The sequence below is a fragment of the Heteronotia binoei genome, chromosome 5 (genome assembly GCF_032191835.1).
Source record: "Heteronotia binoei isolate CCM8104 ecotype False Entrance Well chromosome 5, APGP_CSIRO_Hbin_v1, whole genome shotgun sequence".
In the NCBI taxonomy this organism is placed as follows: Eukaryota; Metazoa; Chordata; class Lepidosauria; order Squamata; family Gekkonidae; genus Heteronotia; species Heteronotia binoei.
In genome coordinates this window covers 15,965,814-15,990,759 of record NC_083227.1, presented here as the reverse complement: position 1 = coordinate 15,990,759, position 24,946 = coordinate 15,965,814, and the positions used below count along the sequence as shown (strand labels likewise).

General features: G+C 45.0%; 1 protein-coding gene across 1 annotated transcript in view; it reads right to left on the bottom strand.

Annotated features, from left to right (window-relative positions):
- The window catches only part of LOC132571752 (zinc finger protein 436-like), a 70,309-nt gene extending 49,049 nt beyond the window's left edge, over positions 1-21,260 (bottom strand). The window contains exons 1-5 of the mRNA XM_060238546.1: positions 21,051-21,260; positions 13,930-14,430; positions 13,553-13,667; positions 11,455-11,525; positions 11,107-11,233 (exon numbers count right to left, since the gene is read on the bottom strand). Of these exons, the coding sequence (XP_060094529.1) occupies positions 11,107-11,233; positions 11,455-11,525; positions 13,553-13,667; positions 13,930-14,430; positions 21,051-21,260 (1,024 nt within the window). The remainder of the gene's footprint in view (positions 1-11,106; positions 11,234-11,454; positions 11,526-13,552; positions 13,668-13,929; positions 14,431-21,050) is intronic.
- Between the last annotated feature and the right edge of the window lie 3,686 nt (positions 21,261-24,946).

The window sequence follows — 24,946 nt, the reverse complement described above, 5'->3', positions numbered from 1 at the left end:
TGACACATTAACATTAGACATTACACATGTTAATGAAGCCCAATTCACTTAAAAAATCCACAAAGCGCAGAAAACACTAAGTCTGATTTTACCGGTTACAAACAATAATCTCTTGAATGAGTGATAACTCTTCCTCAACTGAGTTTTATTTTCACAGATTCATAAAGAAACACTTAATCTAAGGTAATCTAAGGAAAGAACGGTTCTCTCTCTTTAACAGAGGCATTATGGCATGTTATTTAAGCCTCTGGGAAACATGCAGGATTTCTTCCCCTTTCAGGCCTGTTAGCAACTCAAATGCAATTACCTGTCCAAATTAAAGTAGTGAGATGAAATTTTTCAGCCTGCTGCATAAAGGAACAACCTCCAAGGAGGAACTCAAAGGTAGTTCTGAGGAATCAAGAGGGGAGGAGTAAGCATTGGCTCAGGGTGTCGAGATCCCTTGCCATTTTACCATATCTGTCTGATGCAGTCTGCTTGTAAGGAGGGGGGGAGGAGGGGGTGAAACAGGCCTACTTGCTTTGCTGTGCTTTCACCTTGTAACCCATCGAAGGAACACTTTCTGCCTTGCAGAATGGTACGTCAAGGTCATTTCATCTGTCTGCCAAGTCAGCACTGCTGCCCACTGTCTGTTACGTGAGAGAAACTTTTGGTCACTGGGAAACAATTCATATTATTTGGGTGGGCTTTTTCCATTATAATTTAGGTGGGTTGCTTAATGGACCTGGATAAGGTGTATAAGACTGGGCACCTCAGAGGTAATCCAGTTCTGGCCCTGACGTGCAGGGCTTTTTTTGTAGCAGGAACTCCTCTGCATATTGGGCCACACACCCCTGATGTAGCCAATCCTCCAAGGGCTTACAGGGCTCTTCTTACAGAGCTTACTGTGAGCTCGTGAATGACTGGCAACATCAGGGGGTTGTGGCCTAATATGCAAAGGAGTTCCTGCTACAAAAAAAAAGCCCTGCTCACATGTACGCTACTGTTCTGTCTACCAATAAAGACTACTTTCTGAATACACTGGAAACCTTTTCAAATTGAAGGTAGTCCCAGAGCTGACACAGGACTTAGAGTAATGACCCCAGAGGTCCCTATGATTCTATGAATTTCTAGCTCATGGAGTTGTGGGGGTGGGTTCAGAGCAGGAAGAGAGAATCTTCTCCTTTCTAATTTTCTCTGGGGGGATCTGGGTGTGAAGGGGAGAAAAACTGGAACTAGACAATTTGTGTCCTACAAAGTTCATCTGCCAATACCAGCCCATTTCCACAATACTGGATGATACGGGGGAGTCTGACCTCTTAGAATTTACCAAGTTGTTGGGTTGGGGGACACACGCTTTCCCTTTCAACCCAAATAAACCCTATCACCAGAACTCTTCAGGCTTCAAGGTGGTGAGACCCTGAAAAGCTCACAACAGACTGGACTGGGGACGGATTAAGGTTGAGTAAAGCCTCTCTAGAACTGCTTGTCAGATAAAAATGTTTGTGATTTAAGGATGCCAGCGGATCACACTATGTTTATGCTGGTAGCAGAGAGGCTGTAGATATCCGTTATCCTCAACGTGTCTATTTCTTCACAGGACTTCGGAAAGGAAAGGGGTTTGCAAGTTTTGTAGATGTCAGAGTTAGACTGGCAGTTCAGCAGGTGTATCAAGTTTCACAGAGGAAGGATGCCACTAAAAATGCCCTCCTTTGTGTAACTACTTTCTGAGCTTTTCGGAACCTTTAAAACTTGAGCGTCGGAAGACGACCATCCTCAGAATCAGCTATAGAAATGTTTCACCCCTCTATGGATTCTCTGAAGAACATGAATATCGGATCTGTGCCTCAAGCTCTTGCCACACAGTGAGCATTTATGAGGTTCCTTCCTTGTGTGGATTCCTGCAGGCTAAAGAAGACATGCGCTGATTCTGAATCTCCTTCAACCAGTAGAGCCCATCCTTTCCTTCTTCCCTGTGAGATCTATTCGAGGGCTTCAGATATGGCTAAAGCTCCTATCTAAACAGTTTAAACATTTCTTCCTGGTTAGGGTCAGATTTCTGTGTAGATTCAAGCTTTCTACAAGAGTGTATACCGTGTCAATGCTTTATACAGTCTGTTGTCTTTTGAGTGAGAAATAAAAGTAAAGCTCTTCTCATGGGTTAACCACTTACAAGGTATCTCCTCATATGAGTTTTAGATGTTATAGAAGACTATTATGCTGACACAAATTCCACACAGTTGGCATTCAAAAGGTTTTTCCTCTGTGAGCGTTTTCTAGTGCTATTGAAGACTGCTACTGTTACTCAATGTCCTTTCACATTCTGAGCACTCAAAAGTTTTCTATCATGTGAGTTTTTGGGTCCTGTTAAAGATGGTCAAGCTTTGCACACACTGAGCATACAAAGGGTTTCTCCGCTGTGTAGCTTCTCTGATGCTGTTGAAGATGGTCACTGCCACTAAATTTTTTTCAACACTCTGAACATTCAAAGGGTCTCTCCCCTGTGTGGTTTCTCTGATGCTTTTGAAGACTGCCATTCACACTAAATCTCTTCCCACACTCTGAGCATTCAAAAGCTTTCTCCCCTGTGTGTGTTTTCTGATGCTTGTGAAGACTCCTGGTTTCTCCCCTGTGTGAGTTCTCTTATGATGCTGAAGACTGCTGTTCTCACTAAATCTCTTTCCACACTCAAAACATTCAAAAGGTTTCTCCCCTGTGTGGGTTCTCTGATGCCGTTGTAGAATGCCACTCTGACTGAATCTCTTTCCACACTCAAAACATTCAAAAGGTTTCTCCCCTGTGTGAGTTCTCTGATGCTGCCGGAGAGCACCATTCCCACTGAATCTCTTTCCACACTCAGAGCATTCAAAAGGTTTCTCCCCTGTGTGGGTTCTTCGATGGTATTGAAGAGTGCCATTCTGACTGAATCTCTTTCCACACTCTGAGCATTCAAAAGGTTTCTCCCCTGTGTGGGTTCTTTGGTGCCGTTGAAGAGCATCACTGCAAAAAAATTTCTTTCCACACTCTGAGCATTCAAAAGGTTTTGCTCCTCTGTGAGTTTTCTGATGCCGCTGAAGACTGCCACTCTGTCGGAATCTTTTTCCACACTCTGAACACTCAAAAGGTTTCTCCCCTGTGTGAATTCTCTGATGCTGTTGAAGAGTGCCACTCCCATTGAATCTTTTTCCACACTCTGAGCACTCAAAAGGTTTCTCCCCTGTGTGAATTCTCTGATGCTGTTGAAAAGCACCATTCCCATTGAATCTCTTTCCACACTCTGAGCATTCAAAAGGTTTCACCACAGTGTGGGTTGTCAGGTGCTTTTGAAGAATATCACTGAACCTGAATCTCTCTCCACACTTTGAGCATTCAAAAGGTTTCTTCACTGTGTGAATTCTCTGATGCTGTCGAAGAATGCTGCTCCGACTGAACCTTTTCCCACACACTAAGCATTCAAATGGTTTCTCTCCTGTGTGAGTCCTCTGATGCTTTTGAAGACTGCCATTCTCACTAAATCTCTTTCCACACTCTGAGCATTCATAAGGTTTCTCCCCTGTGTGCATTCTTTGATGTTGTTTTATTTGGCTTCTCTGACTGAATCTCTTTCCACAATCTGAGCATTCAAAAGGTTTCTCCCCTGTGTGGGTTCTTTGATGTTGTTGAAGACTGCTGTTCTCACTAAATCTCTTTCCACACACAGTGCATTCCCAAGGTTTCTCCCCTGTGTGGGTTCTTAGATGGTGCTGTAGACCGCCATTCTGACTGAATCTCTTTCCACATTCTAAGCATTCAAAAGGTTTCTCCCCCATGTGAGTTCTCCGATGACGTTGAAGAGTTCCACTCTGACTGAATTTCTTTCCACATTCAAAGCATTCAAAAGGTTTCTCCCCTGTGTGAGTTCTCTGATGCTGTTGAAGAGCGCCGCTCCCACTGAATCTCTTTCCACACTCAGTGCATTCAAAAGGTTTCTCCCCTGTGTGGGTTCTTCTATGGTATTGAAGAGCGCCATTCTGACTGAATCTCTTTTCACACTCTGAGCATCCAAAAGGCTTCTCTCCTGTGTGAGTTCTCTTATGCCGTTGAAGAGTTCCACTCTGACTGAATTTCTTTCCACATTCTGAGCATTCAAAAGGTTTTTCCCCTGTGTGAGTTCTCTTATGCTGTTGAAGAGCACCACTCCAACTGAATCTCTTTACACACACTGAGCATTCAAAAGGTTTATCCCCTGTGTGGGTCCTCTGATGCTGTTGAAGATTCCTCCTCTCACTCAATATCCTTCCATAATCTGAACATGCAAAAGTTTTCTTCCTTCTGTGTATTCTTTGGTGCACAAGGTGCTTTAACCTATTTCTGAAATATTTTCCAAACTGAATGGATTTATTTGCTTTCATTATCCTGCACTTTGGAAAATGCACATTATGCTTTTTTCGATCTCTCTTCTCAACCATATGGCCGCCTTTCTTTTTCTTAGTTCTGCCTTGATTCTTGAAGTTTTCTTTCAAGTCTTTATTTCTACCTCCATCGAGTATTTGATGATGAAGTTCCTCCCCCTCCTCATTCCTCCGATCATCCCCTGCTGGAATAAAAAAAAGAGATACTGTTAGCACCAGGAAAAGCTGGTAAGGTTCAAAGGCATCCATGGGACTGCAGAAGTAAAGGACTGATAGCCCTTTGGCCTCATCCAGCTTGCCTGATCTTAACCAACCTTCACCTTTTCCCAAAATACAGGACTGTCGAATTTATTTGTTATGAGGGCCATATCTGACAAAAATGTTGTTATTTCTCATCTAAATAGTTCACGTTGCTTTCTTAATGAGAAGAAGACTTGGTGATAAAGGCATGAATAAAGTGAAAAGGGAGAGAGACAAACCCAGTTGCACCCAAGACAGCCCTGGCATAATGAGGCAACTTTCTCTCTCCCTCTTTCTCTGTAGCAAAGCAAAAATCTCATAACTTGAATAAAACTTCATTGGTTTTAAAGGTGCTTTCTTTGTCTTTTCCCCTGTGATTGATGGAACTGGGGAAAGTAAGCTCTCGTTTTTTCCTTCTATCCCCATGGAATGAGGAGAGGGAGGACCCTCAGCCAGTAGAATGAAGAGAGAGATGGCTCAGTTGCTTTGCTGTGCATTTGAGAGAGCCTGGCAAAGCAAGCTGTCCCTCCCACTGCTTCCTCCCCAAGAGAGGAGACTTAGCCAACGAAGAAAATAGAGGCTTTGCTCTGTGGCTCCTCTGCAATTGAGCAACCTTGGCAAAGCAAACTGTGATGCAGAAGAAAGCAAGAGAAGGAATTGCTCATGGGCTTAATAAGAGCCCTATGCGGGCCAGATACATCCTGCGGGCTGCACGTTTGACACTCCTGATTTAAAGATATCTCACCACCTCCCCAAAAGCCACAGCTGAGCTCTTGCCCAGTAGGGGTTTCTGAGTCTCCAGATTACAGGCCCCCAGAAGGCCTCCCTCCCTCCTTACCCAGTGGGCTGTAAGACTGTACCAGACCAAATATTGCTCAGTATGAATCAGAAATGCCCCATGGCTATTCCTCGCCTGTTCTCTTGACATAGCTGTGAAGAATACTCACTCTCAGCCAGCTCATATGGGAAAGAAATATGCTCTTGGGATCCTCTTGAGAAATTCTCCAGTCTTTCTTTAGATGAAAAGTCATTGTCTGTCTCTGCCAAAGTCTCTCTTATACTCCAGGCTTGTTTCAGAGAGAGAAAGAGACACACACAGTGAGAGAATGGTCATTCTTAAATGGGAAGGAAAGAAATTCCAGAGCATCTTCATTGCTGTCAGATGGCCATCTAGCCTCTGTTTAAAAACCTCCAAGGCCACCACCTCCCAAGGAGGAAGCCTGTTCCACTGATGAATCGCTCTAACGGTCAGGAAGTCCTTCCTAATTTTGAGCAGGAAGCTCTTTTGATTTAATTTCAACCCATTCGTTCTGGTCCTACCTTCTGGGGCCACAGAAAACAATTCCACACCATTCTCTAGATAACAGCCCTTCAAGTACTTGAAGATGGTGATCATATCACCTCTCAGCCACCTCCCCTCCAGGCTAAACATTTCAAGCTCCTTCAACCTTTCCTCATAGGACTTGGTCTCCAGACCCCTCACCATTTTGCTGCCCTCTGGACTGTTCCAGTTTGTCTATATCCTTCTTAAAATGTGGTGTCCAAAACTGAACACAATACTCCAGGTGAGGTCTTACCAGAGCAGAGTAAAGTGATACCATCACATCACGTGATCTGGACACTATACTTCTGTTAATACAGTGCAAAATTGCATTTGCCTTTTTAGCCACCGCGTCACACTGTTGACTCATGTTCAGCGTATGCTCCACTAAGACCCCTAGATCCTTTTCACACATACTACTGCTAAGACAAGTCTCCCCCATCCTATAACCATGCATTGGATTTTTCCTACTTAAATGCAGAACTTTACATTTATCCCTGTTAAAATTCATTTTATTGATTTTAGCCCAGTTTTCCAGCCTGTCAAGGTCATCCTGTATCCTGTTTCTGTCTTCTTCTGTGTTTGCAACCCCTCCCAATTTAGTATTATCTGCAAATTTAATAAGCATTCCCTCTATTCTTTCATCCAAATCATTGATAAAGATGTTGAACAAAACAGGTCCCAGGACAGATCCTTGAGGCACTCCGCTTGTCACTCCTCCCCAAGAGATGAGGAACCATTCACAAGCACTCTTTGGGTGCGATCTGTCAACCAGTTACAGATCCACCTAACAGTAGCAGGATCCAAACCACATTTTACCAACTTGTTCAACAAGGATAGTATGTGGAACTTTATCAAAAGCCTTACTGAAATCAAGATAAACGATGTCTACAGCATTCCCCTGATCTAGCAAGGTAGTCACTTTCTCAAAAAAAGAGATCAGGTTAGTCTGACACGACTTGTTCTTGAGAAAACCATGCTGACTCTTAGTAATCACATCCATTCTTTCTAAATGTTTCAGTACCGACTGTTTGATGATTTGTTCTAAAACTTTTCCAGGTATAGACATCAAGCTGACAGGTCTGTAGTTACCCGGATCGTCTTTTTCCCCCTTCTTGAAGATGGGGACAACATTCGTCCGTCTCCAATCTTCCGGCAGGTAGAAAGTATAATATGCGTATAGACCAGAAGGAAGCCATGCTATCTTTACGCTCATGCCATGCTAGTACGCCTTGACATTTTCTTGCTTCAGCATGATGAACAGTTTTCTATAGTATAATTTAGACTACAGCTGGAATACTTAAGCTGCAATAAATAGTGTCATTTAATACCAATTATTTTATGTATTAGATTAGAACAGTTAGCTTTTCTTGTTTTTCTGCTGTTGTGCTGCACAAACTGTGATATTTAGTGATGTCTTATTTTAAAACCCTCAATAAACCTTTATATATGTTTAAAAGGGGGTCTGCTTTACTTGTGTGCACTCTCCTTGCGGATGTGTTTGAAAGGCTGGCAACAGAGAAATGAGGATCTGACCCCTTCCAGAGTCTTTCTGAGGGCCTCTCATCCCCACCTTTGCCTCAGGCCAGGACAAGTTAGGTGATGGTCACAGCACTGGCCTCAGTTGCCCCTGGGCAAGTCCCAGGAAGCTGCCTTATACTGAACCAGACCCCTGGTGCATTGGAGTCAGTCTTGTACAATCTTGTACAGCAGCTGCTTCCCAGGGGCTCAGGCAGAGGTCTTTGTTACCAGCTGGCCTCCCCGATATTTTTGCCATTACTGTGACTGCATTGGCCTATGCCAAGGGTGGCCAGACTTGCTTAAAGTAAGAGTCACATAGAATAAATGTCAGATGTTCGAGAGCCACAAGACACAGATATCAGAAGTCTGAGAGCTGTAAAATAAGGAAGGAAGGAAAAAGAGCAGAAAAGGGCAACTATAATGATTAAAGGTTTGGAACACTTTCCCTTTGAAGAAAGGTTAAAACTCTTGGGGCTCTTTAGCTTGGAGAAACATCGACTGCAAGGTGACATGATAGAAGTTTACAAGATTATGCATGGGATATAGAAAGTAGAGAAAGAAGTCCTTTTCTCCCTTTCTCAAAATACAAGAACTCGTGAGCATTCAATGAAATTGCTGAACAGTCAGGTTAAAACGGATAAAAGGAAGTACTTCTTCACCCAAAGGGTGATTAACATGTGGAATTCACTGCCACTGGAGGTGGTGGCAGCTACAAGCATAGCCAGCTTTAAGAGGGGATTGGATAAAAATATGGAGCAGAGGTCCATTAGTGGCTATTGGCCACAGTATATATATATGTGTGTGTGTGTGCGTATTGGCTACTGTGTGACACAGAGTGTTGGACTGGATGGGCCATTGGCCTGATCCAACATGGCTTCTCTTATGTTCTTATGTGACACAGAGTGATGGACTGGATGGGCCACTGGCCTGATCCAACATGGCTTCTCTTATGTTCTTATGTGACATAGAGTGTTGGGCCGGATGGGCCACTGGCCTGATCCAACATGGCTTCTCTTATTTTAACCGAATCATGCTTGTCATGTCTGTGAGCCGCCCTGAGCCCGCCTTCTGGTGGGGGAGGGCGGGATATAAAAATAAAATTTGCTTTGCTTTGCTTTGCTTTGCTTTGCTTTATGTTCTTATGTGACACAGAGTGTTGGACTGGATAGGCCATTGGCCTGATCCAACATGGCTTCTCTTATGTTGGAAGGAAGGAAGGAAGGAAGGAAGGAAGGAAGGAAGGAAGGAAGGAAGGAAGGAAGGAAGGAAGGAAGGAAGGAAGGAAGGAAGGAAGGAAGGAAGGAAGGAAGGAAGGAAGGAAGGAAGGAAGGAAGGAAGGAAGGAAGGAAGGAAGGAAGGAAGGAAGGAAAGCAAATAGATGGGGGAGGGGGGAGCAGAGGTGGAAAGAAAGCAACTTTAAATGCATTTAAATGCTAACTTGGCTTGGAGAAGCAGTAATTTAAAGAAACAAATGCTTTCTCCAAACTGGCCAATGGAGCAGTGGGGGCTTTGAGAGCCACACAATAGGTGTGAAAGAGCCACATGTGGCTGCCAAGCCAGTTTGGCCACCCCTGGCCTATTCGCTGCTATGTGGACATGGCTTCTTACGCCTGTTTGTTGATATGTTGTACTGCTTTCAGACTTTTATGCCATATGCTTTTATGATGTTTTTATATTTTAATCTGTTAGTATGTTAAATTTCTGTTCTAAGCTGCACTGAGCTTGCTTGTGGGAAAAGGTGGGATACAAATCTAAAAACTAAATTAAATTAAATTTCACATCACCTCTTGCCTGACTGTTTTAACTGGAGATTATGGGAATCAAACCCTTCCACATCCCAAGGAGATGCTCTGCCAGTGTGCTGCATATGGAGTAAGTCAGTCCTGCAGATACGACTGTCCTAGACTGCTTAGGGCTTTGAAGGTTAATACGAGAACCTTGAACCAGATCCAGTACGCAACTGTCAAACAATGCAGCTGGCAAAGCAGGCTTGTCTGCAAAGATGACGCAGTTAGAAGTGTGCCACCGCATGCTGAAGCAGCTGAAGTTTTCAGAGCAGGGTCAAGGGCAGCCCTGCATAAAGTGAGTTGCAGTAGTCCAGCCTGGAGGTGACCATTGCAGAGGGGGAAAGGTAGGGAACCAGTTGCCTGACCAGCTGAAGATGATAAAAGTCTAACCTGGTAACATTGTGACCCTGACCTCCATTGAAAATGAAGCATCCAGTGTCACACCTAAATGTTTCACTGTTGCCGTAGGCACCAATGATGCCCCAATCAAGGACTGGGAGAAGGATACCCAGCCTCATTCCCCCACGGCTCAGGCACAGGACCTCCATCTTTGATGGATTCAAGTTTCAGTCAACTCTGATGCAACCAGCCAGCCACGGCCTCTAATGCCCTAATCAGAACTTCTGGGAGGTAGTCTGCCCATCCATCAACAGATACAGCTGGCTGTCATCAGTATACTGATGGCAACAGAGCCCAAAACCCTGGACCAATTGGGCAAAGGGATTTTGATGTTAAACAACATTGGGGAGAAGACAGCCCTTAGTGGGTACCACTTACCAATGGGTAATATGGCAAGACCATATTATTGTTCAGGGTGATGGGAACCAGAGAGGATTGTGGGGCACTCCAAAGGGATTTGTCGAGGCTGGGTGAGTCAATGTGGCAAATACGGTTCAATGGGGCCAAGTGCAAAGTAATGCACATTGAGGCCAGAAATCCCAACTATAAATACAAGTTGATGAGGTGTGAACTGGAGGAGACTAACCAAGAGAGAGATCTTTGGGTGGTGGAAGGTAACTCACCGAAAATTTCGAGACAGTGTGCGACTGCAATCAAAAAGGTCAACGCTATGCTGGGAATTATTAGGAAGGGAACTGAAAACAAATCAGCCAGTATCATAATGCCCCTGTATAAATCGATGGTGTGGCCTCATTTGGAGTACTGTGTGCAATTCTAGTCACCACACCTCAAAAAAAGATATTATGGCACTGGAAAAATTCCAGAAAAGGGCAACTAGAATGTTTAAAGGCTTGGAACACTTTCCCTATGGAGAAAGGTTAAAACACTTAGGGCTCTTTAGTGGAGAAACGTCGACTGAGGGGTGACATGATAGAGGTTTACAAGATTAAGCATGGGATAGAGAAGGTAGAGAAAGAAGGACTTTTCTCCCTTTCCCACAATACAAGAACTCGTGGACACGCAATGAAATTACTGAGCAGTCAGGTTAGAATGGACCAAAGGACGTACTTCTTCACCCCTGGAATTCACTGCCACAGGAGGTGGTAGCAGCTACAAGAACAGCCAGCTTCAAGAGGGGATTGGATTGTTGGAACTCTCCATCTGGGGCAGCGATGCTCTGTATTCTTAGTGCTGGGGGCGGGGGCAACAGTGGAAGGGCTTCTAGTGTCCTCGTCCCACTGGTAGACTTCCTGATGGCACTTTTTTTTTTGTCACTGTGTGGACTGGATGGGCCATTGGCCTGTTCCAACATGGCTTCTCTTATGTTCTTAAGACACTCTCTCCAATCACCACCCTCTGTCCCTGACCGTGGAGAAAGAGACCAGCCACTGCAATGTCTCCTAGGGGTAACCGTATTCCATCACAATGGCAGCAATTTAGTCCCTTGGCACCTATGGAAGATCCTTACCCAGAAAGGCCACATTCCCATAGTTCTCCAGCATGACTTCCCTGTAGAGAGCTCTTTGCCCCAGATCCAGCAGGGCCCACTCTGCCTCTGTGAAATAGATGGACACCTCCTCAAAGGAAAAGGGGCACTGAAAGAAAAAGCAGATTCCCTCGTCAGAGATCATGCCAGGAAGAGATTGGACACTGGATAGGAGTAGCCTGGGAAGGCACAGGATGTAAGGACTGGAATAGGTAAAGGGAACAGCATAAAGAGGCTCTCTTGCTCAGACAACTTGCAGAAACTGCAGGAGCAAAAGCCCCCCTGAGAAAGGAGGAGGGACCCAGGCTACCCCCTGCTCTTCTCTCCTACCTGGACTGGAGGTGCAGCAGCCGTTTCCACACCTCTGAAAAGATGACGGCTCAACAGCATCTCTTCACTTCCTGATAACGAGACAAAGAAGAAAGGAAAAGTCTTTGCTTATTCGTGCTCTATTTGCCAGATTAGGACAATACTGTAGACACAGTTTATCTGGATTTCAAGTAAGGTTCCACATAATATTCTTGTTGACAAGTTGGTAATGTCAAGCATCAGATCTCAAAATAACCAAGCGTTACACACACACACCTGAACAGCATACTCAAGATTGCTACAGCACAGACACTGTCTTCAGATTTTGATGCAATAATTCAGAGCAAGAGGTGTCAGTTATCAGAGACTGTTAAATAAACAAAATATTGCGACAGTGCCAATCTTTTAAGCATATTTTAAAAATCTTTAATTGTGTTTGTCTGAGTCCTTTATATCTCTGCTACCTAGCATTACATTTTATGACATATATGGCCCGGCCCTATGAGGTCTCATTTATGTCAGATCTGACCCTCATAATAAGTGAGTTTGACACCCCTGTGTTAGGTGGATCTGTACCTGGTTGAAAAATTGCATCCAAAGAGTGCTTGTTAATGATTCCTCTTCGTCTTGGAGAGGAGTGACAAGTAGAGAGCCTCAGGGATCTGTCCTGGGACCTGTACTGCTTAATATCTTAATAAATTGATTGGATGAAGGGATAGAGGGAATGCTTATTAAATATGCAGATGATACTAAATTGGGAGGGGTTGAAGGATACAGGATGATCTTGACGGGATGGAAAACTGGGCTAAAATGAATAAAATCAATTTCAACAGAGATAAATGCAGGGGTGGAATTCTAGCAGGAGCTCCGTTGCATATTAGACCACACCCCTATGTAGCCAATCCTCCAAGAGCTTACAAGGCTCTTTTTTGTAAGCTCTGGAGGACTGGCTACATCAGGGGTGTGTGGCCTAATACGCAAAGGAGCTCCTGCTAGAATTCCACCCCTGGATAAATATAAAGTTCTGTATTTAGGTAGAAAAACCAAATGCATAATTACAGGATGGGGTAGACTTCTCTTGGCAGTACTTTGTGCAAAAGGGATCTAGGGGTATTGGTGGACCATACATTGAACATGAGCTAGCAGTATGATGTGCTAGCTAAAAAGGCCAATGAGATTTTGGGCTGTATCAAAAGAAGCATAGCATCCTTTTATTCTGTTTTATTCTGTTCACCTAGAGTATTATGTTCAGTTTTGGGCACCAAAATTTAAGAAGGACAAGCTGGAACATGTCCAGAGGACAGCAGCAAAGATGGTGAGGGGTCTGGAGACCAAGTTCTATGATGAACAGGTGAAGGAGTTGGGTACGTTTAGCCTGGACAGGAGTTGACTGAGAGGTGATACGATTACCGTCTTCAAGAACCTGAAGGGCTGTCATATAGAGGATGGTGCAGAGTTGTTTTCTGTTTCTCCAGAAGGTCGGATCAGAAACAGCGGGTTGAAATTAAATCAAAAGGGTTCCTGTCTAAACATTAGGAAGACCTTCATGACAGAGCAATTCCTCAGTGGAACAGGCGTCCTCAGGAGGTGGTGAGCTCTCTTTTCTTGGAGGTTTTTAAACAGAGGCTAGATGGACATCTGAAAGCAATGCTGATCCTGTGAATTAGGCAGATCTTTAGGAGGGCAGGAAGGGCTGCATCACTGCTTAGTTCTCATGGCCCTTTCTTACACACCCAGGAGAGTGCTTATCACCCCTTTGGGATCAGACAGTCATTTTTCTCCAGGCCAGTTTTCCTGCTGCACCAGAAGATGGTGGTTCCCTTTATTCACAAGGTTGAATAGCTCTTCCCAGGTTCATCTACCCTTCCTCTTTTGAACCACCTTGAGTTGCTCTTACGGAAAGAAGATGAGGTATGAATATTCTAATTAAAGGTAGGAATTGCCATCAATGAATTAGTCATATTTCCCTTCAAGAAGCATCACAGTTAGCGGACACTGAGTGCCACAACTTAACTCTGTGCTGTGTGAAGAAGTATTTAATTCTTTTCCTGACCTGGGCTCTCTACCCATCGAACACATGGGAATGCCTCAAACGCATCCAGGTGCAAAGAGACCTTACCACAGAAAAGGGCATTTGGGGCACATTCCTGGGCCTGCCCACTCTGCCCTGGCTCCAACGAAGCTCCTTCCGCCTCAGGGAATGTCACTTCTTTCTTCACGGATGATGCCCACATCTGAAACAGCAGCAAGGGAGAGGGAATGGAAAAGAGGCTAAGGAATGGATCCTGCCCCACTCCCAGACTCCGCCCCCTTCCAGCAGCAGCCCAGCTGAGTTATTTAGAGGGATAAGAAATTCTCTAGAAGAGGCTGCTGAAGAAGGCCATGAAATCTCACATTTAGATAACTAACACTCAGACAGATGTCTGGCGGGGAACCTTTAGAATGAAGCCAAATGTCGTTGTTTGAATTGGACATATCTGTACAGAATCCCCTCACCTGTTCTGCCTGCCTCTTCTCCTCTGCCTGACTCAGGAGGAAACCTTCGGCTAGGGCCACCTCCTGGGAACTGTTCTCCAGCCCACAGCCTCTGACCCAACACTGCATTTCCTCAGGCAGGAGAGTCAGGAACTGCTCCAGGATCACCAGGTCCACAGTCTGCTTCTTGGTGTGCTTCTCCGGCTTCAGCCACTGGTTGCAGAGTCCATGGAGCTGGCTGCAAACCTCCCAGTGCCCATCAGCTTCATGGTAGTGGAACTGCCGGAAGTGTCGGCAATGTACATTGCAGGTCATGGTGTCCTTAGCTAGAGCCTCTGACACAGCTGATTCCCAGAATTCAACACCACTTCCAGGCTGGATTGGATGCGAGCTCTTTCTTGCTCTCTTGCCAGTTCCAGGTCCTTCTGGGTCCTGCTCTTCCATTTTCTTCCCCTTCTCTTCGGCCACCTCTGTCTTTGACAAGTTGCATTTATTCACTTGGCTATGAAGAGAGGCTTCTCCCTGAGGGGATGGAGAGAGACAGTATAAATTACACCCTCCAGAGGAGCCATTTTCTTTATGGGAAATTTTCTTGGTAGTCTACCGATCAGTTGTAATTCTGGGAAAACTCCAGGCTGCACCTGGAGGTTGTATACAAGAGACTCACGGACAATGAGACCAAAACAGAAGCAAATCCATGAAAATAACTAACAAAGTTCTTAATGTAGTTAATCATCAATATCATTATCAACACAATTCATATAGAATTCATTCATAATATCCATCAAAGTCAAGTAAGCTCATGCAAATTTTTAAGTCCGCTGAAGGCTGTATATCATTTTTTAACAATGACAAAGTATTAGGGTTTGTAGAATCTTTCGGGCTCAAGTGCCGTGTTCTACTGGAGAAAGTTTTTCTTCCAGACGTTTCGTTCTCGGCTGTGGAGAACATCCTCAGTGGCGTTGTAGCTGGAGCAGGCGCTCTGACCTTGGCTGCTGTGCATTGAGTGAGGCCAGGGCTGCTGGAGAGCTGAGGATGTTCTCCGCAGCCGAGAACAAAACGTCTGGAAGAAAAACTTTCTCCAGTAGTACACAGCACTTGAGACCGAAAGATTCTACAAACCCTAATGATGTTACCAGCCGTGAAAACCTGAAATCTTTGATAATGACAAAGTACTAGTGCAAAACGTGAAAATTCCTTTAAACATAGCTACAGTCAGAGTTAAAAAGTTGGCAACTCGGATTTTTATTCTGGCCTCTTTAATGTAGCATCCCGCTGTTTCCAATTAACTCTGAATACGGTCATTTAAGCACTTCTTTCTCTGTACTTGGTGAGTTTTTCCTCAATTGATGAGATGTTGTGCTGGATACTCTGCAAAGAAAACTATTGGTGAGTAGCTTTTAAAGATATGTTTATTATTATGAATATGGAAGTGCATTACATTATTTTTATATTGTACAGAGCTTGTCCCTCCTTGATGAAGATGTGATCTCATTGAAACGTGCAGAATACACTGGCTAGCCATGTTGAGGATCTTTTGGAACGTCTTCTCCATTTGGAACATATTTAAAGGATTTTTCACGTTTTGCACGAGCACTATGTCATTGTTAAAAAATGATATACAGTTTTCAGCTGACTTAAAAATGTGTCTGTATGAGCTTACTTGACTTTGATGGCTATCGCAAATGAATTATAAATGAATGGTGTTGATAATAATATTGATGATTAACTACATTAAGGATTTTGTTAGGTATTTTCACGGATTTGCTTCTGTTTTGCACCTGGAGGTTGGCAACTGTGGGATACCACAGATCCCCCCCCCCCACAACTGTAACAGACAAGCACAACAGAAAGCCAATGGGATGGCAGCTGATTGGATTGAGAGCTAATCAGGAAGCAGGAGGCTCTAAGCCCCGCTCTCTGTGCTCTGAGGGAAAGTTTTAGAGGGAAATTGCTGCCCCTTTCTGCGTTTCCATTTTTAAGCATCTGTATTAAATAACACAGGTTTTTTTTCTGAATACGTCCCCCCCAGTCAAATTATCCTTTATCTATGTCACATTTAAACCATAAATTCAATCTCCTCCTCTTCTTCTTTCTCTGACCGCTACTTATCCCCCACCCCCAAGGTTGCCTACCCGGCCTGCAAAACCTTTTCATTTGCTAGAACTTCAGCAAGTGTGTAGACTTTAGGCATTTTATGAGGGGGTTATCTGAAGTTTTATTTGGTGTGCTTTAAACTATAATTTGTAAGCCACTTTGAGCTTATGAGGAAATTTTAATACAAATTAAGCAATGGAGAACATATCAGTGAAATGCAGGGGTGGGGAGAAAGAAGCAAAGCGAGCAGACTGAAGTTAACTCTTTAGGTTTCTGCCAGAAAAGCAAGAAAGGAGACTAAGGCATGCAGAAAAGGGGCTGCCAGCAAATTTATAATCTTGTTACGGAGAAGGTGCTTGTGCCTTTTAAATGTCCCTTTTAAAACTGGCTCTAACTTACAAAAAACTCAAAGCTTCAGCCTTTTCTTTTTAAGTGGCAACCTTGTGTCCAAACCCCCATTCTACTGTGAAAAACACTGAGACCCAATATGGAGTCACTGTGGCTCAGTGGCGCAGAGCAGGGCCTTTTTGGTTTTGGCACACATGACTAGCTCAGACCCAAGAGAAAGAGGTTTTGCCCAGAGCCGGATTAACCATTAGGCAAACTAGGTGCTTGCCTATGGGCCCCAGGTCTTTGGGGCCCCCAGGCCAGCTCCCCCCTCCCCCCAGTTTTCATAGCCGGGGTGTTCCTCGCGCCGCATCCTTCAGCCAAGCAGAGCTCTTTGCTGCCCCTGCAACAGCGCCCAGTGGCCTCCTTCCGTCCCTGCATGCGTTCCTCTGTGTGTGTGAGAGAGAAAGAGGGGGGGAGGCGGGCTGGGAGCTTGTTTGGAAAGGCGTGGAGAGACGGAAAGATGTCGGAGGAGCACTAGGACCCAGTGCCTGGCATGCCGTGGGTGGAGGGGCACAGGAGCTCGCCAGCAGCAGGTTCCTTTCATGCATTGCGGCTGCTTTCTCAGTCCTCGACCCCTCCCTCTGCTTCCTTCAGCAGCCGCTGGCTCCCTCGCAGTGTGAAAGGGAAACTTAGGGGGGCCCTTGGAATTCACCCATCCCTTGGGCTGCTTGATGCTCTTTTCTGCCCTCCTTGGAGTGCGAGGATGGCCAAGTTGGACTTTTCTGCTCCTGTGGCTCATTGACCAAAACTATCATGAAAAAGGGCCAGTCTAGCCTGCCTGGGAATATTTCATTACCAACCGATGAGGCAACAGAGGAAAAAAGATGCCAAAATTAGGCATGAAAGGTTGACATTGTAAAATAAAAAGTGGGAGGCCCAGGACTTAAAATGCTCAGTCTGGACTTCAGCAGGAAGCAATCCTATTCCCCACCCTCGAATTCATTTGGGAGTAAGCCCTAGTAGGTTCGCCAGTTCCAGTTTAGGAAATTCCTGGAGACTCGGGCAGGGGGGAGCTGAATAGATCCACCTTTGAAAGTGGCCATTTACCCTGGGTAAATTCTGGAGATCAGTTGTCTTTCCCAGAGAACTCCAGCTCCCTGACAGAGGCCCTAATTCAGCACTGTGACTTCCCCCCCTAATCATTACTTACTGTAATATATATTCCGTGCCGCCTTTCTCCCCAGTGGGGATTCAAACTGGCTCACAACGTTCTCTCCTCCTTCATTTTTATCTTCACAACTAGGTTAAGCTGACAGTGACTCTGGGTCTTAAGCAGGTCTACTCAGAATCCTACTCTGGTCTATTCAATGGGACTTATTCCCAGGAAGTCTGGCACCATCAATGCATATATTCTCCATGGCAGCTGAAAGCACTGCCTTTGTGCATTCTTCCTTCCTTCCTTCCTTCCTTCCTTCCTTCCTTCCTTCCTTCCTTCCTTCCTTCCTTCCTTCCTTCCTTCCTTCCTTCCTTCCTATTTACTGCAAGTGTGGACTAGCGGTTAAGAGTGTCAGGCTAGGTTCCGGGAGGCCTGGGTTCAAATCTCCGCTCTGCCATGGAACCTTGGCTCGGCCCAGTTACACACACATTCTCAGCCTAACCTAATTCACAGAATTGTTGTAAGGATAAAAAGAAGAGAAGAATGTTGTAAGCTGCTTCGGGTCTTTACAGGGGAGAAAGATGGGATATAACTTAAGTAAACAGATGATACAAAAAATGTGCTCTTTTGAGGTTCACTGATGAAGAATTCTGGAGAAAGCTTGAGCAATATTGGGAGTCATTTGGGTTAAACCTAATAAAAAGTATAATGTGTGACTATTGTTTTTGCATCCTAGATGAGCACTGTCACCTAGTTCAAAGGTTCCTTCCTTGCGGCTCTCAAACATCTGACATTTATTCTGTGTGGCTCTTATGTTAAGTAAGTTTGGCCACTCCTGCTTTATAGTCATTAGTAGACCATGTTAAAAGGCTAGGAGTCATGGTTAGCATTGTGATGCTGAATATCTGAAAGACATCAGTCTCTGTGAATCCGCATGCCATCAGTGTGTTTCTAAGATCAACATTGGTTAGCGTTGCCTTCCCTGAGAGTGACAGAGCTGGCAACCAGATGCTCATGAGCTTTTTCTGTACTGGCTCCACTTCTGTGGAATAAGCTCTCTGTGGAGCTAATAAGGACCCCATTGCTGTTGGTCTTCAGAAGGACAAAATTGTTTTGTTTCTGTGGACATTTTAAACAAAGGGGGGTTTTTTTGGTTTTGACACCTGACAGGTTTTATGTAAGATGTCTTTAGAAATATGTTACTGATTGCCTTAGGAGGAAAGGAAAGGGAAAGGTCCCCCTGTGCAAGCACCAGTCATTTCCGACTCTGGAGTGATGCTGCTTTCACAACGTTTTCACGGCAGAGCTTTTATGGGGTGGTTTGCCATTGCCTTCCCCAGTCATCTACACTTTCCCCCCAGCAAGCTGGGTACTCATTTTACCGACCTTGGAAGGATGGAAGGCTGAGTCTACCTCAAGCTGGCTACCTGAACCAGCTTCCACTGGAATCGAACTCAGGTCGTGAGCAGAGTGCTCCGACTGCAGTACTGCAGCTTTACCACTCTGCGCCACGGGCTCTTCCTTAGGAGGAAAGGTAAGATATAAATGTTTTAAAATACAAATAGAAAGTACCCTGTAGGAGGAGGAGGAGGAGGAAGAGGAAGAAGAAGAAGAAGATATTGGATTTATATCCCGCCCTCCACTCCGAAGAGTCTCAGAGCGGCTCACAATCTCCTTTACCTTCCTCCCCCACAACAAACACTCTGTGAGGTGGGTGGGGCTGGAGAGGGCTCTCACAGCAGCTGCCCTTTCAAGGACAACCTCTGCCAGAGCTATGGCTGACCCAAGGCCATGCCAGCAAGTGCAAGTGTAGGAGTGGGGAATCAAACCCGGTTCTCCCAGATAACAGTCCGCACACTTAACCACTACACCAAACTGGCTCAGAATACTCTCACCTGAATACGAGGCACCTTTTACAAGAAATGGGGCACATGCGACCCATACCAATATGAGGACCAATGTTCAGTGCAGTTTTAGAGCACCTCTTTCCTATAGAATATGTATGCATGCTCACCTTTAAATAGGATGCATATCTGTTGAAGGTTATTTCTGCTTGCAGTTGCAATCAGGGTAGTTAGTCACAAAATGGTTGATAAGCCCTCTCCCACATTTACTTTCCAGTGCATGCCAGATATTGTGAATTCTGTTCTGTTAGTCACTATGTGCTAACTATTCATCTTCAACATGAAATTTAAGCATATTCTCATATATTTGGCATATGGTAAATTTTAAAATAACTTTCCCAGTCCTCACCAGCCATAGAATCATAGAGTTGGAAGGGATCTCCAAAGTCATCTAGTCCAACCCCCTGCACAATGCAGGAAATTCACAAACACCTCCCCCTAAATTTACAGGATTTGCATTGCTGTCAGATGGCCATCCAGCTTCTGTTAAAAACCTCCAAGGAAGGAGAGACCACCACCTCCCGAGGAAGCCTGTTCCACTGAGGAATCGCTCTGTTAGGAAGTTCTTCCTAATGTGGAGTCAGAAACTCCTTTGATTTAATTTCAACCCATTGGTTCTGGTCCTCCCTTCCGGGGCCACAGAAAACAATCCCACACCATCCTCTAGATGACAGCCCTTCAAGTACTTGAAGATGGTGATCATATCACCTCTCAGCCACCTCCTCTCCAGGCTAAACATCCCCAGCTCCTTCAACCTTTCCTCATAGGACTTGGTCTCCAGACCCCTCACCATCTTCGTCGCCCTCCTGTGGACCTGTTCCAGCTTGTCTATATCCTTCTTTAAATGTGGTGACCAAAACTGAACGCAATAGTCCAGGTGAGGTCTTACCAGAGCAAAGTGATACCATCACTTCACGTGATCTGGACACTATACTTCTCTTGATACAGCCCACTAGTGCATTTGCCTTTTTAGCCACCGGTGCCTGCAGGCTGCAGCGGGGGCCACGAGCAGTGGGGTGGGTGCTCCAACTCTTGAGATAATTTGTGAGGGGGGCCCCAAGATTTCAACTGCCTAGGCCCTAGGGACCTCCACAGGGTTTAATCCGGCCCTGGCTTTGCCAAAGTATAAAAAGAAGGATGGCTTTTGAACCAGAAACAAAGCTACTGTCTGGGTATATTCCCACTGTTGATCTGGAAGCAGGGGTGGCCAAACTTGCTTAATGTTAGGGCCACACAGTGAGAATAAAGATATCTGAGAGCCACAAGGTAGGAAGGCAGGCAGGCAAATAGTCAGGGGAAGGAGAGGCGGAAAGAAAGCGACTTTAAATGCTTTACGCTTTTCACACTCTTACGCTTGTCACACCCTTCTTCAAGCTGGCTTGGCTTGGAGAAGTGATTTAAAGAGCTGGCTGATGGGGGCTTCGAGAGCCACACAATATGTGTGAAAGAGCCACAGTTTGGCCATCCCTGCTCTAGGGCACTGCTCCCATTTCAGTTTCCCCGTCCCCTAAGTTCGCCTTTCCCGTAATGCAACCCATCCCCCAAGGTTCAGGAATTTGCCATCCGGGAGTTGGCAACCTTATGACCACCGTGGCCGAGAATGACCCCAGCCTCCCTCCCTCCCCAGATCTCAAAGCTTTCCCCCAAGAACTCACATGAGAGGAAACCTCCCCACGATCCGCCTGTTGCAAGGCTTTTCCCGGCTGCTGCTTCTCCGAAGACCGTCCCGTTCTCTCCCCCACCCCGGGAAAGCTCCTTTCCCAGCGCCTCGCTCCCCCTTGTTGCTCGGCCTCTCTAGCAAACCGCTCTGCGGGTTTAACTCTTTCAGTGCTGCAGACGAAAGAAAAATGTGCCTTGTTCCCCATCCATGAGGCCCTTAGCCAGACTGCCGCGTAGGGTTGCCAGGTGTGGGCAGGGGATCCCCCGGCCTGGAGGCCCTCCCCCCTCCAGGGTCATCCGAAAGGGAGGGGAAAGTCTGCTGGGCACTCCATCGTTTCTTATGAAGACCGATTCCCATAGGGTATAATGGAGAATTAATCCATGGCTATCTGAGGCTCCCGGTGGGGCTGTTTTTTGAGATCAAGGCACCAGATTTTCAGCATAGCATCCAGTGCCTCTCCCCAAAATACCCTCCAAGTTTCAAAAAGATTGGACCAGGGGATCCAATTCTATAAGCCCCAAAAGAATGTGCCCCTATCCATTATTTCCAACAAAGGGAAGGCATTGAAAAGGTGTGTGGTCCCTTTATATGTGATGGCCAGAACTCCCTTCGGAGTTCGATTACACTTGTCACACCCTTGCTCCTGGCTCCACCCCCAAAGTCCCCAGATATTTCTTAAATTGGACTTGGCAACCCTAAATTGATATAAATGCTAAGGGCTTTTTTTGTAGCAGGAACTCCTGTGCATATTAGGCCACACACCCCTAATGTAGCCAGTCCTGGAAGTTACTTAAGAGCCCTCTAAGCTCTTGGAGGATTGGCTACATCAGGAGTGCGTGGCCTAATATGCAAAGGAGTTCCTCCTACAAAAAAAGCCCTATAATAGCCAAATATGAGCATACCTACGCTGGAACTGTGTATGGAAAGACAGAACTAGGAGAGCCAGTTTGGTGTAGTGGTTAAGTGTGCTGACTCTTATCAGGGAGAACCTGGTTTGATTCCCCACTCCTCCACTTGCACCTGCTAGCATGGGCTTGGGTCAGCCAGAGCTCTGGTAGAGGTTGTCCTTGAAAGGGCAGCTGCTGTGAGAGCCCTCTCAGCCCCACCCACCTCACAGGGTGTCTGTTGTGGGGGAGGAAGGTAAAGGAAATTGTGAGTTGCTCTGAGATTCGGAGTGGAGGGTGGGATATAAATCCAATATGTTGTTCTTCAAACTGAAAATTTCCCAAGGTTGCAGAAAAATGCAAAATATATTAGGCAGGGCTTTTTTGTAGGAGGAACTCATTTGCATATTAGGCCACAGCCTTATGATGTAGCCAATCCTCCAAGACCTTACAGGGCTTTTCTTACAGGCCTACTGTAAACTCCAGGAGGACTGGCCACATCAGGGGTGCGTAGGGTATGCGAAGAAATTCTTCCTACAAAAAAAAAGCAGTGATATTATGGGGAAAATTGTTTAAACCCTGCCCCTCAATGATAAAAGGAGCACCTGTAGCTTTTAAGAAATCAGTTCCCTCAGTGACTGTTGCTAGACAACCACAGCAGTCCACATTGGGGTTTTGTGAGTAGTACCTAGAGGAAGAGGGCAGGGTCCTTTTCAGGGCTTTTTTGGTCTTCAAGGGAGAACTCATAGGTGCCAGGCCTTGTCAGGGTTGCGACTTCCAGGCTGGGGAACTCCTGGAGATTTCAAGACTGAGCCATGGGTACAGGGGCAGGGGGGAGGTGTTGTGGAAGTGATGAGCCTTAGCTGGATATTATTTATTAATATTACAGTCCACCTATCTCATTTGGACTCAATGCAAATTACAGAGCGAGCCACTACAATCAACCAGATGGGACATTCCATAAACACAATAGGATGGTTTTCTCCCCCCCCCCGAGACTTGTGCTTGTGAAATATGTTGACTGTACCTTATTGGCTAGAGAAGAATTTATTAATTGGATGGCTTTCTACCCCCTCCTTAAAGAAGGATGTGGAAACAGACCCACAGGCTAGCGTCTCCATTGAGGGGGAATTGAAGCGTCCTTGCAGTATTTCGAATTCTGTCACTGAAGTCTATGTAAACTTTGGCACAAGCACTTTATTTTGATTATGAGAAAGACAGTGTAATCTGAATATTACTGTGTAATTGGTATTGCTCTGAGACTTGCAGTTTACTTGTTTATAACACTATACCTAGAAATATTGAACTTCAAATATATATATTGCGGAGACCATTCTCAGTAATTCATTCATGGTAACTATTTAGTGTTGATTGGATCCTGTTCAAAAGAAGACACCCTATGTTCAGTTCAGTTTATTATTACAGTCATTAACCAGAACATTTTAGTCACCCTATGAAGGTCATTACGTTGTCCTACAAGGTCCTTTAGGAACGGGAAATATGAAATAGTGGAGGGGGAAATGAATTTCACAAGTCCTTGCCAGTTCCTACTCAGAAATAAATAAATACAGAAGTCCTGAGATTTCCGCATCTGACAAACACATCTCTTTGAAGAAGCCCCCCTCCCCAAAAAAATATTTAATCCTGACAACTATCTTGCAAGATCTATTTGTTTGAAAGTGTGAAAAGCTCAAGGGCATCCAAAGACCTTCCAAGCCTACTGTGGATTTGAACCCAGATCCACCAAGTTATATCCCAATGCTTTGGCTCTTGAACTTAACTAACCTACATCGTGAATGGGTACAAACTGAGCTGGGCTCATTCACAAGGATGAGTCATGGCCAATGTTCCCTCTAAACTGAGTTAGTGTGAGCTAGCTCACAATATTTTAGCTTCCGGCTCACACATTTTTGTCTCAGCTCAGGAAAAATGGTCCTAGAACAAACTAATCTAAGCAATAGCTCACCACTTTAATGCCAGTAGCTCACAAGTAGAATTTTTGCTCACAAGACTCCACAGCTTAGAGGGAACATTGGTCATGGCCCCAGGGGCAACTCTCAGACATCTGCAAGAGAATTTCTTATTTAGAAATTTATACAGAATGGAAAAAAGACATGACACATTAACATTAGACAAGTTAATGAAGCCCAATTCATTTAAAAAATCCACAAAGCTCAAAAAACACTAAGTTTGATTTTACCGGATACAAACAATAATCTCTTGAATGAGTGATAACTCTTCCTCAACTGAGTTTTATTTTCACAGATTCATAAAGAAACACTTAATCTAAGGTAATCTAAGGAAAGAACTGTTCTCTCTCTTTAACAGAGGCATTATGGCATGTTATTTAAACCTCTGAGAAACATGCAGGATTTCTTCCCCTTTCAGATCTGTTAGTAACTCAAATGCAATTTAAAAAAGTAAAGGTAGTCCCCTGTGCAAGCACCAGTCGTTTTCAACTCAGGGGTGACATTGCTTTCACAACGTTTTCACGGCAGACTTTTTACGGGGTGGTTTTCCATTGCCTTCCCCAGCCATCTACACTTTCCCTCCAGCAAGCTGGGTACTCACTATAAACACCCTCCTTTGTGTATCTACTTTCTGAAACATTCTGAACCTCTAAAGCCTGAGTGTCAGAGGAAGACCATCATCAGAACCTGCTACAGGAACATTTCACCTTTCTATGGAATCTTTGAAGAACATGAATTTGGATCTGTGCCTCAGGCTTTTGCCATAAAATGAGTATTTATGAGGTTCCTCCATTCTGCAGACTCCTGCAGGTTAAAGGAGACATGCGCTGATTCTGAATCTCCTTCAACCAGTAGAGCCCATCCTTTCCTTCTTCCCTGCGAGATCTATTCGAGGGCTTCAGATATGGCTAAAACTCCTATCTAAGCAGTTTAAACATTTCTTCCTGGTTGGGATCAGATTTCTGTGTAGATTTAAGCTTCCTACAAGAGTGTATACCGTGTCAATGCTTTATAGGGTCTGTTGTTGTCTTTTGGTG